Source organism: Triturus cristatus, chromosome 5_1 (assembly GCF_964204655.1).
Source record: "Triturus cristatus chromosome 5_1, aTriCri1.1, whole genome shotgun sequence".
Classification (NCBI taxonomy): Eukaryota; Metazoa; Chordata; class Amphibia; order Caudata; family Salamandridae; genus Triturus; species Triturus cristatus.
The window spans coordinates 487486094-487502085 of NC_140587.1; the positions used below are offsets into that span (position 1 = coordinate 487486094).

At 47.4% G+C, this 15992-nt stretch overlaps 1 protein-coding gene across 2 annotated transcripts in view; it reads right to left on the minus strand.

Annotated features, from left to right (window-relative positions):
• Nucleotides 1-15992, minus strand: part of WWP1 (WW domain containing E3 ubiquitin protein ligase 1) — an 850740-nt gene that overhangs the window by 692572 nt on the left and 142176 nt on the right. For both annotated transcript variants that reach the window (XM_085605336.1, XM_085605333.1), the window contains exons 4-6: nucleotides 6837-6961; nucleotides 4922-5059; nucleotides 4770-4839 (exon numbers count right to left, since the gene is read on the minus strand). In XM_085605336.1, coding sequence (XP_085461462.1) covers nucleotides 4770-4839; nucleotides 4922-5059; nucleotides 6837-6961 — 333 coding nt within the window. The remainder of the gene's footprint in view (nucleotides 1-4769; nucleotides 4840-4921; nucleotides 5060-6836; nucleotides 6962-15992) is intronic.

Sequence of the window (15992 nt, forward strand, 5' to 3'; positions counted from 1 at the left end):
AGAGAGTGCAATATCGAATGACGAGATAGCGAAAGCGATCAGATCCTTAAATTCGGGGAAGGCCTCCGGTCCCAATGGTCTTCCTATCAAGTTCTATATACACTTCTGCCGGACAAACTGGCCCCACATTTGCGGTCCATGTTTGAAGAATCCATAGACAAAGGGACACTCCCTAGAGATCAGAGGACCGCCAGTATAGTCACTATTCACAAGGAAGGGAAATCCAAAACTGACTGTGCGTCGTATGGGCCGATCTCTTAATTGCTGAGCCCAAGATTCTGGCCAATCGTCTGGTCAATGTAATTGAAAATCTAGTCCACCCAGACCAATATGGTTTTATCCCACACCGTAATACGGCTCTTAATTTGCGTAGAGTCCATGGGGTACTGGGCAGAGTATCCACTATCCAAGAACTAGCCATCATAGTTTCCCTGGATGCTACCATGGCCCTCGACACCATAGAACGGCCCTACCTCTGGGCAGTACTGGAGAAAATGGGGTTTGGCCCAAAACAAATCCAATGGGTACAGCTCCTATACGCTGAAGCTTTGGCGCAAGTGGTGGTCAACAATAAAAAGTCAGCCACTTTTGGACTTAGCCGTGAGACACGTCAGGGGTGTCCACTGTCCTTGGGGTTGGAGCCACTGGGGACATGGGTACGTAGGGACCCAGTTGTACGGGGACTGCGTTGGGCCCCAGAGTGGGAAGACCGCATTTCAATCTATGCGGATGGTATTCTACTTTATTTGGCCTCCCCGAGTATGTCTCTGATAGCGGTCTTGGACAGCCTGGCGATTTTTGGCTGATATTCCGGATATTCTGTTAACTGGAGTAAGTCCCTGCTGTTCGTCCTGGCGGGAGAGCCGCCTATACTACCGAAGGGTTGCCCTATTCAAATAAACACAAAGGGCTTCAGGTATCTCGGGGTTTTTTTCTCTCCTTAGACCCATCGCTTCGGTATGCTCGGAACTTACTCCCGCCCCTGGCCAGGCTGAGGAAGGATATAAACAACTGGAAGTCTCTCCCTCTTTCCCTACTGGGTAAAGCGGCTCTTTTCAAAATGATGTCTTTGCCTCGTTTTTTGTACGCCCTGCAGAACTTCTTGGATCCCGTTCCGTTGTCTTATTTCAAAGAGGCAGAGGGCCTTCAACAGGACCTGCTGTGGGATGGAAAGCTGTGTATAGCCCTAACCAAGCTTACCTTGAACTGGTAGGACGGAGGAATCTGCCTCCCAGACATCAGAAAATATTATTGGGCGGCCCATCTAGCAGCCATCAATCATGGCACTTATATCACCGACTGAAACTAGCGACTCCACTGTGGGACTCGCAACAACTGGGTAGCGTATGGAAATCAAAAGGGTTTGACAAGTGGGAATTTATCGGAATTTCACACATCAAAGACCTCTGGGATAAGTCGGATGTTAGATCATTTACCACCATGCAACAGCAATTTGATCTTGCGGACACAGAATACTTTCGCTACAGGCAGATCAGACACACCTTGCGATGCCTTCTGCCGCGAGGTACCACCCTTCCTGAATCTTCCCCACTGGAGGATAGGGTATTGGATGGCCACCTTCCCGACAAGGCTATCTCCCCAATATATAAAAAAAACTGATAAATAATAAGACAAACCCTCTTCAATCATTGCGGAAAAGATGGACGGGGGATGGTATTGAGATGGATGATGAAGAATGGCAGGAGGCAGTATCCTCACCAAGAGTGTTGCTATTCCAGTGCGACTTAGACTGGTACAACTCAAAATCCTTCAGAGGGTATACATGACAGGCCCTGGCTGGTGCAAATGGGAAGAACCGACAGGGGGGGGGGGGGGGGGGGGAAATGTAGATGGGATGCGGCCAAGTGGGAACATTTATGCACATCATTTGGGAGTGTGAGCTTATTCGTCCCTACTGGCGGAAGATACACGACACCATCAATACAGTGCTATCCACACATCTCCATCGTGAAGCCCGTAGATGCCTCTTGAATGTATGGAAACCGACGGATTTGAATGTTTCCCTGACACAATGGGTCAGCCTGGGGCTAATGCACGCCAAAAGGAATATCGCACAGCTATGGGGAGGATCTCATCCCCCCATGGTAGAGGCCTGGGAGAAAGACCTTGACTGGTCCATGCACAGAGAAAAGACCGTGTATGTGGCTCAGGGCTGTCCTAGAAAGTGGACCCGCATGTGGGGTTTGTGGAATTCTTACCGTGGTGATATATGCCAACCGCCTTGCACTGTCAATTATGATGATCCCTCCCTCCCCATAGATGTTCCATGTGCTATATTGCTATTACTGATTTCACCTATTGTCTCCATGATGCCAGATCTTATTGCTTCCTCTGTACTGAAATTAATAAGCTGATGTATGTTAATAAAAAGATTTACAAATACTGGAATTGTGTCATACCCAGCCTTTCCTGATGTAATTAAGTTGCGTGTGGACATAGCTATTAAGGCTTATGAATCTATGACCGAAGATATCCATCCTCTGGGCGAGCACCAACTGTTTATTGTGTTTATTGTGTTTACAAGGCCTCACAAAGCAGTTTCTTCCCCTACCATTGGTGAGTAACAATTGTTTATTGCGCTTACAAAGCCTCACAAAGCTGTTTCTTCCCCTACCATGGTCAGATGGGTTTTGCATGAAGCAGGAACGGATATTTCAAAGTTTGGAGCTCATTCTGTACGGGAAGCAATGGCTTCCTAAGCTTTCTCTCTGGGAGCTCGTTTGGAGGACATTCTTAGTGCAGCAGATTGGTCATCGGAGTTTACCTTTAATAGATTTTACTTTAAATAAATTACACATATGGCATCTCTGGTGGTTTGGAAGGTTTAGAGTGGCCTAATCCTCGCCTCTGGTACAGACATAAAATGATAAATTTCCTATAAAGGTTCGGAGGTGAGGATTAGACCACCTTATTTGATTGGTCTCAATCTTCCCACCCTAGAATGATATTCCAGTTAATCAAATACTAGACAAATTTATGTTAAATGTAGTTCAAATACTTGACATGTTTATTGGCTGTATCAGCTAGATGAGTAATTCGCGTTTTGCTGACTATTAGACTATTGTTCTTAATATTGTTCCTTCTGGTGTTTGTCCTGATATTTTCGTTATCTTAAATAAATTCTCTCTTTTCTCACGGACTGAGACAATCAAACAGGAATAATTTTCTGAAGTATTTGGCTGTGTTCGCAGCAAGAAAGTAGGATAGAGCGTCGACAAGGACAGTTAATCAGACAACGCTGCTCTGATTGGAGGACTAGTTTGTTTTTTATTCCCATTGACTGACTGGAAGTGTAGTTTGTCATGGTTATGTTCTTTGAATTGCTGCTGGAAAATAAAGCAGGGAAAGAAAAGCCCATCCTCGCCTCAGAGTCCTTAATAGAATTGAAATTTCCTTTACTATAGCTAGGTAATAATTTATTTAATTTTCTTGTCTCTGCTTCTAATGCACGCTTCTCCAACAAGGAGCTTGTGAGCTACTGGTTGCTCTCCAGCTAGCTGTGCTAAGCTTGCCTGTGTGTAGTCAAGCCTACTAAAGTAGACTTTTTGCTTGGTTGAATTATTATGTGGCCAAACATTGCCACAAAACGCTTAGCTGATGTTTACAAACACATGGCTGAATTAACAAAATATATTTAAAACAGATACTTGAGTGAGAAATCATGAGGCATTGGGGAGACATTAATAAAATGATTACCTAGGTGCCAGGGACATTGCAGCTATAGCTGTGGTATTATCCTGATGCATTCCAAATTGAAAAAGAAATGTTCACAGATCTTCTGGCAACACCTTGCCTGTTGCACTGAGGTAATCACTGATGGTAACCTTGCATGGTGTAGCCAGTAATGTGATCTTGTCTGACGTGGTCAGTGTTAAACTAATATTAATAGTAGCTCTGTATGATTTTCATCTAAAGGTTTGAGACCTCTCCTCTAAAGGCACAGAAAATGGACGGGGAACAGACACTGGATGCACCAGGGTGGCAGTTTTATTGCTGCAGTGAAGTCACCACAGTGTTGCTTCCAAGTGCAGAGTTGGAGCTCGCTCCTCTATCAGCACAGGAAAACAATGGAATAAGTTTCCAGATGCAATGTGAAGGTGAGGAACCTGCAGGTAGAGTATTCACAATAAAGACTGTTACTGAAGGCAAGAAGCTTTTTTCAAGTTGTAGGGAATCTATCAGATGATTTCACTGTACAAGGCTGTACACCAATGTAAGGAAAAGCTCATCAAAAGGTGGCAAGTAAGTAAAGCAAACAAATAAGTGAGGAGTAGCACGAAGTAGCACCATGTTCAATATGGGAAGAGGGTGCATACATTCTGATAGACCAACACTTTCTCAATGCTTGTCCCTCTAACTATCCGCTACCATGGCAATCCCCACTACCTGCCATTCTTTCCTTAGTGCCTGCATTAAACCCAACAATTAAAGCATGTACATAACACATCTAGGTGCTGTTTAATCACCCTTTATACCCCTCGGCTTTCTAAGATGTGACAATTTAAAACGTCTATGCACAATGTATTCTTTTATGCCAAAAGGTTTCTAATGCACCTTTAAGTGAGAATGGTTATAAAGATAATGAGAATAGTGAAGAGTTGTTTGGTTTGTCTAAAACCTATTATATTATTGAATGCAAACATATTTCCACTTAAAAAGGAAAATGATTGTGGAAAGAGTAGCAATACTGTGCAGCATGTATAATTTATCATCAAAGCTATGCAACGAGTCAACTAAAAAGAACTAACCTTGATCTACATCTGGTGAATGAATCATTTCTGGTTTCATGAACAGCATCTCCATTTTGGTGCATTTCAACTGAAAAACAAGCAAATTAATTTTAGCGTCTATTTCTTTATTTCTCTAAATCAGACATATGAGCACAACCTTATTGACTTACGAGTTGTTGATGAACTGCAGTTTGCTAGTGATTCTTGCTCAACAACCAAACCATCCAAAACAACGGTAAGCTCCCCAGTCTGTACAGTGCCATGCTTGTTTTCAATTGAAAGCTTTAATTGTTCTCTGACCCTTTCCACTAAAAAAAAGAAAAATGAAAATGTGAAAAATAGTTAATTCTTCATCCCCTCTAACAAATCAGAGGCTGAGCAAGCACACATGCTAAAAAACCACTGCATACAGAAAGTTTGTATTTAAAAAAACAGATTTTAAAACTCAATACAATTAGTTACAATAGAAAGTCAAAGGCAGCTTCCGTTGTGGTACATCAGTTTTTCTCGTGTGCAGCACTTACACATCCTATTCACTGATTTAAAATTAGTGACCAATGTAGGCAATGTTAAGTAAAGCAGAAAACAGAACTTGCTATATTTAAAGAAAAACTTCACCAATCATAAGGTTTTACGTTGGTAATTTCAGAAGCTCTCTCAAAGCCTTCAACCAGTTAATCCAGATGTGGAAACAATGTACATGCAGCCTACACCCTCCACTCCCTTGGACTTTATTTCCTAGATTAACTGCTTCAACACAAACATAATAATCAAATTCAGCTTTAATTTAGCATACATGCACACATGCTAACATGTTCAAGCTGCAAAGAGGAAAGATTTGAAAGAAATAAAAATCAGGTGGCCTCTACGGAGAGTAGGAGAACTTAAGCTTCCATTTCATTGGCTAAAATGTGGGTTCTTTCAAATAAAGCTGGGGTTTCTATGTTGTTTCAGGCCTATGGCCATTTTACACTATGTACTGTATGCTGTATATTTTACACTGCATAGTGCTATTTTAATGTACTGAGGGATTTCCAGCTTGACAAGAGAATGAGCCAAGCATGTGAATATATAAAAGATACCAATGTTGGAGAAACTCAGGTTAGTCTCGCACAGAAATGATTTTACTACTTCCTACTTAGTGACAAAAGGAATCCTACAGGAGTAAACACAAATCAGCTCACACTTGCACTTTCCTTCAAAATATCTGCAACTAATAAAAGTTGGGATGCCTGAGCAAAGAACACATCTACTGGTAGAGCAATTGAACAAGTGTTGTCCAGTGGTATCAAGTTAGTTGGAGTCATCACCCATTCAGCAGTTCTAACATAGCATATTTGCTTGTTTCAATATAAGCAATTTCCAGTTTTACCATCTTTGACATTGCTCTTATCTGGAAGAATGGAGTTGGGAAGACAACTAGAATATAGCGGGACGAACAGATGAATATAGGTTTAGAGTGAAAGGATCTGCATGCAAGTTTTGCATCATCTGGAATCTACATGCTTGTGTATGCTGCTGGCTTTCTGAAAGACAACAGAACTGAATCACTTGGAAAAAATCACGTGGGGCAAAATATTATGAGTGAGATAGCGAACAGTTTTTTGTTGACAGGGTCGGCACAAACAGTTTTGCTAAATTTCAACAGCATTTCTATAGCACGTCAATAAAATAACATGAAATTCTCTTGTCCATAGTGGCTCAGAATATGGTTGAGGAATAGAGGTTTGCCCTGAATCAAGTTACACAGAATGCTGCTTTTACAAGTAATTGGGAGAAAAGCAAACCAACCAATGTTGAATAGGTTTCCTACTACAGTTAAATGAGTGATAGCAGACTATATGGTGTGGTGAAAGGGAGTGGAGTAACCAAAAATAACAATTTAATCAGCAATTCACATTTAACCTTATATTAATAAATACTTCAATTTATAGCAGAATACATGCTTCAGATAATTGCGGTTGATGAGCTAAAAAACTAAAATAAATATGTAACTCGAGAGGCATGATATTGAAGATTGTAACTTTCTGGGTTTTTGTTTCTATTACTACACAAGATATAGAACACATTTGCAGTTTAACTTACATTTTCTGTTGTGCGTTTCCAAAGCTTTTCCTAAATCTACAGTGGTTTTTCCTAATAATGCATCAGCCTTTAACGTGTGATGGCTCCATACTTTAAATTCTAAAGTGGTATGAGGGGTTACATTCCTGTAGACAAAAACATGTGAAATTAGGTGGAACACTGAAAAAGGTTTTTTGAAAAATCATGTTAAAGTTGAACAGAATAATCAGTCATTTATATAGAACATTAATTTCATAGGATAACAGTCACAGATGTAGCCCAGCTACCCTAATGGTTGCAATGTAACTGCATTTTGTACTGACAAAGTCACAGTAGTCCAATAAGCCATCCAAACTGGGAAACTACAGCCATTCAATACCAGGAGATACATATCATCATCCTTACCGAAACTTGTGTAAATTCCGCCTCTTCTCCTATCCTAGACCTCCTAGTGCCTCCTTCCCATGACATACTTCGTCTCGACAGAGTGAAAAAGCAGGGTGGGGGCCTAGCTTCTATTCATCGGAGCACTCTCTCGGTCTCTCACTCCAAGACCTCTGCACCCTCCTCCAGTGAATACCTCCGTCTCAACATTTTAAGTATTCACATCCCGATATGAAAACTACATACTTTCTATCACCCCCCGGGAACAATCTCTCCTCCATCGAACAATTACTGGAAATCATCTCCGGTAATGTCGATTTAGCAGTTCCCCGAATCTTCCTCCGATTTCAACCTTCATTGGTCTAACCCCAATGACCAAACTGCTACATGCCTCACATCCTTCTTAGATGATCACGAGCGGACCCAATAATGTGAAAGGCCAACGCATAATAAAGGAGAAATCCTGGATCTCATCATCTCCAAAGGAACCACCATATCTCTGGATAACATCTCCCATTCCTACTGGTCTGACAATCACATCATCCTCTTTTACATTAACCGGGAGGTGTCCGCTTGGAAGCCTCAATCGAAGAAGCTGAAGGTATGGAAAAGGGACCGTAGACATATCAATACAGCTGAACTAGCAACCCAATGTAAACTTGCCCTTTCCGCCCAAGTTGTCAAGCCAGAGGTTCACTTACTTACGGACTTTTACAACTCTACTATGTCAAGTATCATGGACTTCGTTGCACCGATCCAACAAAAAATGCGTGAACAAAAATCTCAAAACCATGGTTTAACGACAACCTAAAGTCTGAACGACGCAACCTACTGGCAACTGAACGATCTTGGAACTCCAATCCTGCCTCGGATCAGCTAAAAGTCCTCAGAATGGTAAGGAGCTCCTATAACAAACAAATCAAGAGCGCCAAGGCAGACTACCTCAGATCTCAACTTAACCAAGCCTCTAATCGTCCCAGGAAACATTTTGAAATTGTTAAACAATCGTGTGACACACCCACTCGGTCTGACCCAGGACACAGTCCACCCTCTTGCGACGCTTTGGCTACATTTTTATCTGAGAAATCGAGACTCATCAATATCGAACTAGAATCTAAAAAGGCCTCTCTACCATCCTATTGGCTTGGGACACCTTCACCCCTTTTAGATAAAGAGACATTAACAAAATTCTTCAGAGTATCAACCCATCCAATCACTTTAATGACCCGCTACCACCCTCCGTCTTCAAAGAAATCAAGGAAGTCATCACCCCCCCTCTGGAAAATGATTGTCAATGCCTCACTGTCTCAAGGTATGATCCCCGACTGCCTAAAAGCAGCTCAGGTTTCCCCCATCTTAAAAAAAACCTAATGCGGATAGGGCGGAAGTTGTTAAGGTCTGCACTATCTCCAACATTACTACTCTGGCTAAACTCCTTGAAAAATGTGTCCAATCTCAACTTTGTGCTCACATTTTAAATTTCCAACTCCTAGACAATCACCAATCTGGCTTTCTGAGCGGACACATCATTGAATCGGCTCTCATTCATGTTTTCGATGACATTCTAAAAATGCTCGATCACAACGAATCCTGCCTCCTGATCCTCATTGACCTTTCCCAGCATTTGACACTGTAAATCACGACAACCTATTATCAGTTCTGGAACACAGGATGGGCCTCTCTAGTCTGGTGCTGCAATGGTTCTCGTCCTTCCTCCACCACAGATCCAAAAGAATAAAGGTGAACCACTCCCTATCCCAGCCCACGCCTGTATCCATGGGTGTCCCACAAGGGTCTGCCTTATTCCCCCATACTATTCAACCTATTCTTGGAACCACTTGCAAATGCACTAAACTCAATGAACATTCTCTTCCACATGTACGCAGATGACACGCAACTTTACCTGAAAATCTCCTCACCTGACAATCTCACATCACTCAACACTACCCTCATGAACACTCAAAACTGGCTAATGGAGAACCACCTCCTACTCAACACTTCCAAAACCGAATTCTTGCTCATTTCTCCTCTGAATCATACCCCAAGGTAGACCTCTGGATGAAACATCTCACTGCCTTCATCTGCCCCACCCCCCCATCATTATTGATTCAGCCAAATCGCTCGGATTCACCCTGGACAAACACTTACATTTGAAAAACCACTTTAGTAAGGTTTGCAAGGGAGCCAATCACCAGATGAGACTACTCAGGAATCTCAAACATTTCCTCCCACAAGCTGACTTCAAGCAGGTGGTTCAAGCGCCGGTTTTGCCAAGGCTAGACTAGGTCAGTGCTACACTATGTGGCCTCCCGAAATATACCTTGGCCCCACTTAAGGCTGTATTGAATGTTATGTTATGTTATGTTATGTTATTTTCATTTATACTGCGGCGGCCAGACTGACCAAGGGCACAGAAAGATCAGTACACATTTCCCCAGTCCTAAAATCTCTAAATTGGCTGCCTTTTGAAGCAAGAATACAGCTAAAGATCGCCTGCCTGACTCCCAAAGCTCTGTATCTCAAAACCCCCAAGTACCTAAGCCAAAAGCTAGAACTATCTGGAGGTGGTAGACCCTCAAGAAGTGAGGCACCATTTTTATCGGGAGACCTGGGGGAACGCTGGGTGGCAGGAAATTTGTGCGAGCCCACACTATCCCACACAAAAATGTGTTAAAAATTGATTTTTTCAGCTAAAATTGAGGTTTGCAGGGAATTCTGGGTAAGGAAACGTTGGGGGACCCGCGCAAGCCATACCGCCCTGGAAGCCCCCGGGTGTCAAGTTTTAAGTAATGTGTGGGTTTGGTAGGTTTCCCTAGATGGCCGCTGAGCACTGGGCCAAAAGTACGAGTTACTTACCTTCGGTAACGATGTATCTGGTAGAGACAATTCTAGCCGCAGATTCCTTCACGTAGAATTATCCCCAGGCATGAGACTGGATCCAGAAACTTTTGCCACAGCATCCCTGCGTGCCGGGGGAGGGGCAACATCACGCGACTCCACCCAGGCATCGTCTGCATACATGACATCAGCCAGGTCACATAAGACCCGCCCCGGCAGCCCACGTCAGTTTTCTTCAGAGAAATTTCCGCACCACAACGCAGAATCACCAGATAACAAGCATTTACAATGCAATGGTCTCGGCATTGTTAAAGTTAGAGCTATTGGCATTGCTCATGACATTATTTTTGTTTATGTTTTTGAAACATTTTAAAGAAACTGCATTGTTATTTACAATGTCAATAGCTTAATCTCTCTCAAATGCGAGACCTATTGCATTTGCACCCACACAGAGCCACACACACAAAGCCACCCACACACACACAGAACCACCTACACAGCTATTCACATAGAGCAACCCACACACAGACAGAGCCACCCACGCATAGAGCCACCTACAAAAAAAGCCACACACACACAGAGGCACACACACATAGGCACACACATACACACACACATAGAGACCTCTGCAGCAAACACATTAACCCACTGAGCCGGGGTGCATAAACCGAGAGGGGGTGCATAAACCGAGAGGGGGTGCATAAACCGAGAGGGGGTGCATACACTCACAGGGGGTGCATAAACCGATAAGGGGTGCATACACTCACAGGGGGTGCATAAACCGAGAGGGGGTGCATAAACCGAGAGGGGGTACATAAACCGAGAGGGGGTGCATTCTTGCGTTCTCTCTACTGAGGGAGAAGTCCTGGCTCACGTAACCCATGTCTGCTTCCAGGAGGCACTGCGAACTTCTGGTGCATCGAGTAGAGTGGCCTGAAGGCGAGTGCAGTCTATACCAGGTAGTCACGGAGACAGCTGAAATGTGACCTTTAGGTATTTCCGGGTGGGTAGGAAGGACGCAGTACCCGAGCGTGCGCTTTGCCGAGTAAATTAATTTGAACACTTATGTGCAGAGAGATTAAGCCAGAGCAGGACTCGAGATGTCCTGGCTTGCTAGAGTAAACTCAATACTACCCATCGACCCCTCAAAGGGCTGGTGTCAGGGAGGGGCAGACATTGAAGTATTATTAGAATGCTAAGGCCTTATACAGGCGCAGCAGGGATACAGGTGAAAGAACATTCATTGTGCATTAGGGATGCGGGCCCTGGAATGGCGCGGTAGCTGGGGCACATAATGCCCTTTGACCCCCTCTTGTGATGTCCCTCCCCTGACACGGTGCTGAGGTGCACGGATGGGAAGCAGCTCGTGGGTGTGAAGGGCTGCTGTTGGTACAGTAGAGCACCCCAGCCATGGCGCAGAGGTGGAGAAGCCAGTCTGTGGTGGTACAGCTAGCTAGCACCAACCAGCGTGAGGATTACCTCACAAACCCACCAAAGGGAGCTCCCATGTGAAAGGGAAACAGGGGATCTATGATACTGGAAAAAAACGAACTGCAGGGTTTTTTTTAAAACCTGATGTCCTAGGAATGCCAGTAAATCAGGAAACATTGAGGAGTCAGCTTTGTGGAGGAAGTTTCTGCAGAGTCGGTGTCCTCAGGAGTTTTTTTTCCTCCAGAATCACACACAATCGTTGAAGTGGTATTCAAGGTGGAAGGACGTAAACTGCACACCGATGGATGTATTTACTAAGCATACATCCAAGAACACACTCCTGTACTGTGCTATTGTGCACACTACATCACTTTAAATAATGTTCAATTTGTGAAGCTTTTTTAGATTGAGACACAGCTGCGCACAATACGCAGGATTTGGTAACAAGGCTTTGATTCTACAGACTAAACAAGTAGCTGACTTAAAGGGGAGCAAATGGTATGATCGAGAAATTCTGCTGCAGCTTCGGAACCAGGCACGTTGACAATTTCGTTTGTCTGATGACGCATAATCTATCAGTTAAGTAGAGGCCGACTTCATTAAATAAGCTGGGACATTGTAAACTTCGGAGATGCCACAATACCACAAAAGCAGAGGCGGCGATGTGAAGAGACTTCAACTTCCTTTACGTCTGATACGACCGGCGCCCTACAAATCTTCAATCGCCGTTTTCGTCAGCTGTGCCCTCCAGTCAGCCACGGCAGCTGCACCCGAAAGCTCTCTTCTTCACTTCAGGCAGCTCTCGGTGCAGGGCTGAGATGCAGGAAGTGGATTCGAGAGCTGAGCCGGCAGCCCGGAGCTGCTGAAATGCAGGAAGTACTTTTAGAAGCGGAGAGCTCTGGCATGCAGTCAGAAGAGGAACGTGGGACAGGAATGTACCTTTGAGCCGGAAATCAGGCGCTGTGCGGCGGGGAGTGGCTACGGGTCCCGGTGGGAGCACCTGAGGTACTGTGGAGGCCTGAAAGCGCTGAGAACCGACCATCCGTGCTCACCCACCGTGCAAGAACCCGAGTGGGCTCCAGGGATACAAGGTAAGGGCTGAACAGCTACGGGCTCGAGCCGCAGGGTGGGACTTCGAGCAATTAATCAGACTGTGTGGCGTCCGGTGCGGACACCACCGCCTTTCTCCGAGGCTGAGAAGAACTGCCTCGGAGAAACGCAGTGTCCTTTTCGGATTTGTGGGCGTGTTTTGCTGTTGTCTCCTCCCTGAGACTTCTCGCAAAAAACACGCCCCCCGATCCGAAAAGGACGGGGCATAATCGGAGTGACTGGACCTCTTCTCCAGTGGCTGGCCAGAATTTAAGAGGCCAGCCAATGGAGAACAGGAGAGAAGAGGGGCGGGTGCAAGCCCCTCTTCTCAAAGACATTAAATCTCCGGACTTCCGGTCTGCCGACCGGATGGTCCCGAGACCTAAAAACTGTGGGAGCATGGAAACAGTGTGCGAAGAGCAGAAAATTGGAAAGAAACAGTGACTAACAAAACCACCAGGGTAGTGCCAACACTGCAGACCCCAAGGGCAGGGAAATAAAAAAGAAGAACAAGCAGAAACCTGCGCAGCCACCCTGCCCGCACATAGACAACCATCCATCCCTGTGCCCCAATGGGAAGAACAGACATAAAAGTCATGGCACAGGTAGGAAGCCCACCCCCCTCATCTGGAGCAAAGAAGGGGACCAGTCCCAAGACAGACCGGGACAACAAGCCACCAAGCCATCCCAACCTAGAGGGCAACCACCCACAAGGGCAAGACATGGCAAGAGGACCCTCAAACCAGAGGATAGCAATGGAGGAAGGGAGGGGAGGGAGGACAGGGATAGAAGCAATCCCCCCCAAACCTGGAGTAGACAGAGTAGCAGGGCACCGGAGCACCGGAACCCCATCCTCCAAAGAACATAGGAAGAACGAACCGCCCCGACGGAGCCACCCATCAAGAACAAGGAAGGCACTCACAGGAGACACAGCCCCCCACCGGGAGGTGAGTACCGAAGACCAACCCAAGGGTCCTCGCAGAATAGGGGAGGAAGGGCGGGCCGTGAAGGAATCTGAGGCTAGAATAGTCTCTACCAGATACATAGCTACCGAAGGTAAGTAACTCGCACATCTGATAGAGACTAGTAGCCGCAGATTCCTTCACGTAGAATAGACACCCTAGCAATACCCCTGGGAAGGAGGGTCTGCAAAAGGACGCTACCAGCCGAAGCAGAACAAAGGACCCCACAGGGGATCAAATCTGCGGGCCAGGTAGAACCTCGCCCCTGCCAGGCCAAGGGAACCCCCACGAGCAGAACCCCACTGACCCCAAGGGGACGTAGGAGGGAAGGAAGGCTGAAGAGGCTCGTACACTCACAGCAGAGGAACCAAGGGCAAGGACGGAGAGGCCGAAGCACCCCACTCCCCTACAAGGCAACATAGCTTCCGCCGTATGCCAAGACAGGAAGACGGAAGAAGAAGAAGAAGAAGAAGCCTAGAGGGCCCAAGGAAACCAAGGAGAAGAAGGCGGGCCCATTCCAGATGGAGAGAAGCCTGCCAGCCAGAACAATGCCAGCAGTCAAGGCCAGAAGCAAGAAGAACAGCCCGAGGCCCCAGGAAAACCAAGTAGGCAATGCCTAGCAAGGGAGCACACAGGGACATCCCAGACCGCAGAACGGGAGCGGGAAGAGGAGGAGAGGCCCAGGCCACCACCGCGAGTGGCCGCGCACACGTCTTCAGGAAGCAAAAGCAACCTACGTAAACACCATGGAGAACAGGTACCCGAAGGCGACCAGAACCCTCCAGCAGAGCGCAAGCCACATGACAGCTACCATAACCCCACATAGGGCACGTGAAGTCCCAATATATGGGAACCCTCTTTGGAAGAACTTCCGCAGCAGAGGAAGAAACAAAAGAACGACGGGGGAAAAAAGCATCCCCGCTACAGGCTTGACAGCAGCCCAAGCAAAGCCGAAGGCCCAACCTCGGGGCCAAGTCTGCGCAACAACTCTTGCAGAACTCACACAACAACAACAACGGGGCCGTCCAGCAGCCAACAAGGCCAAAGTCCCAAGGAAGGACTTAACGGCCAGAAAAACCTACTACACAACTAGAACAGTCGGCCTAAGAAGGCCCAAAAGCAACCCTAACTGGGAAGTCACAGAGGAGGGGACAGAGGAAGAGGAGGAGGAGGAGGACGGAGCCCCACCAAGAGCCTCTGGATGACGGAGTCGGCAGGCGCATGAAACAGACTGCCATCAAATGGGAGATCAATGAGCCTCTCCTGAATATTTTCGGGGAAGACGCCGTCCCGAAGCCAAGCAGGGCGACGGTGAGCGACTGAGGAAGCCATGGCCCGGCCCAGCGCCTCAGACGTCCAGAGCACAGCGGAGAAAAACCGCTGCAAGCTCACGGCCATCCACAGCATGGTGCCGCAAATCCACCTGAGCAGGCTCCTGGGACGCTGCAGACCCCAGAGACTAAGACGAGTCCCACAAACAGGAGGAGGCCCTAGCCAGCACACACAAGGTGTTAAGGGCCCGCAGGTCGAGGCGAAAATCTTGCGCCCCCAAGTTTCCAGGCAGCGGGCCTCTCTGGACGGCGGAGCCAACAGGGGTGGCAGGGAGGGAAAAGCAGTCCGCAGAAGGGGACTGGCGGCTGAGGGGTGAACGGACAGGCACGCTGGGTCACACGGCGTCGGAAGGTGCCGATGCAGAAGATGCGGAGGCACCGGGTGCCTGGAGGCAGGACGCCTCCAAGCCCCCGTCAAGGCAGAAAGGAGCGAACCTTCAAAGGGAAGCAAGCTTTCCCTCCCGCCAGAGCCCTGGTGGAGGACCTCCAACAGATGGTACGCCAGAAAGTGAGCCACCGGGTCACCCATGCGTAACATGCCCACAGCCGTGGACAAGGCATGAGCGAAGGCCGCACCCGCATCTGTAGGGCCCGCAGTGGAGAAAGCAGCTCCTCCGTGGGCGACGGCTGCAAACTAAGGCCGCCGTCCCCGAGGCCAAGCGGGGCCGGCAAGACCTGGAAGTCAGGAGGAGCCGAAGAATGAGGGACCTGCTGCTCTTCCGACGAACAACCCTGCCTCAGGAAGGGCATTGAGCCACCCATCGACGCCGGTGAAAAGGACACCACAAGGCGACCAGTCTCCGGGGAGGATGATACCAATATGCAACCTGCTTCCGGAGAAGGAGCGTCCGAAGACGAATCCGTGGTACGACCCCTGCGTGGAGCCGTAGAGCCCGCTGCCTGAGGAAGGACACCCGCGCCATCCGGCGTCGCCAGGCAAGGGACCTCCCGGAGTGGACCTGGCGCCGCACCGGCCCCGGAGCGGCGCCGGCCTGACCCCCGCCGAGGCGACTACCTGCATGGGGTAACAGGATGGGCCCGGGGAGTGGCCCGAAGCCCTCCTCCAGCCGCGGCCCAGTAGGAGGCGAAGGTCACCCGGCTACCCCTGTGGCAGCCGCCTGTGAGGCGGTACGAGAGGGGCC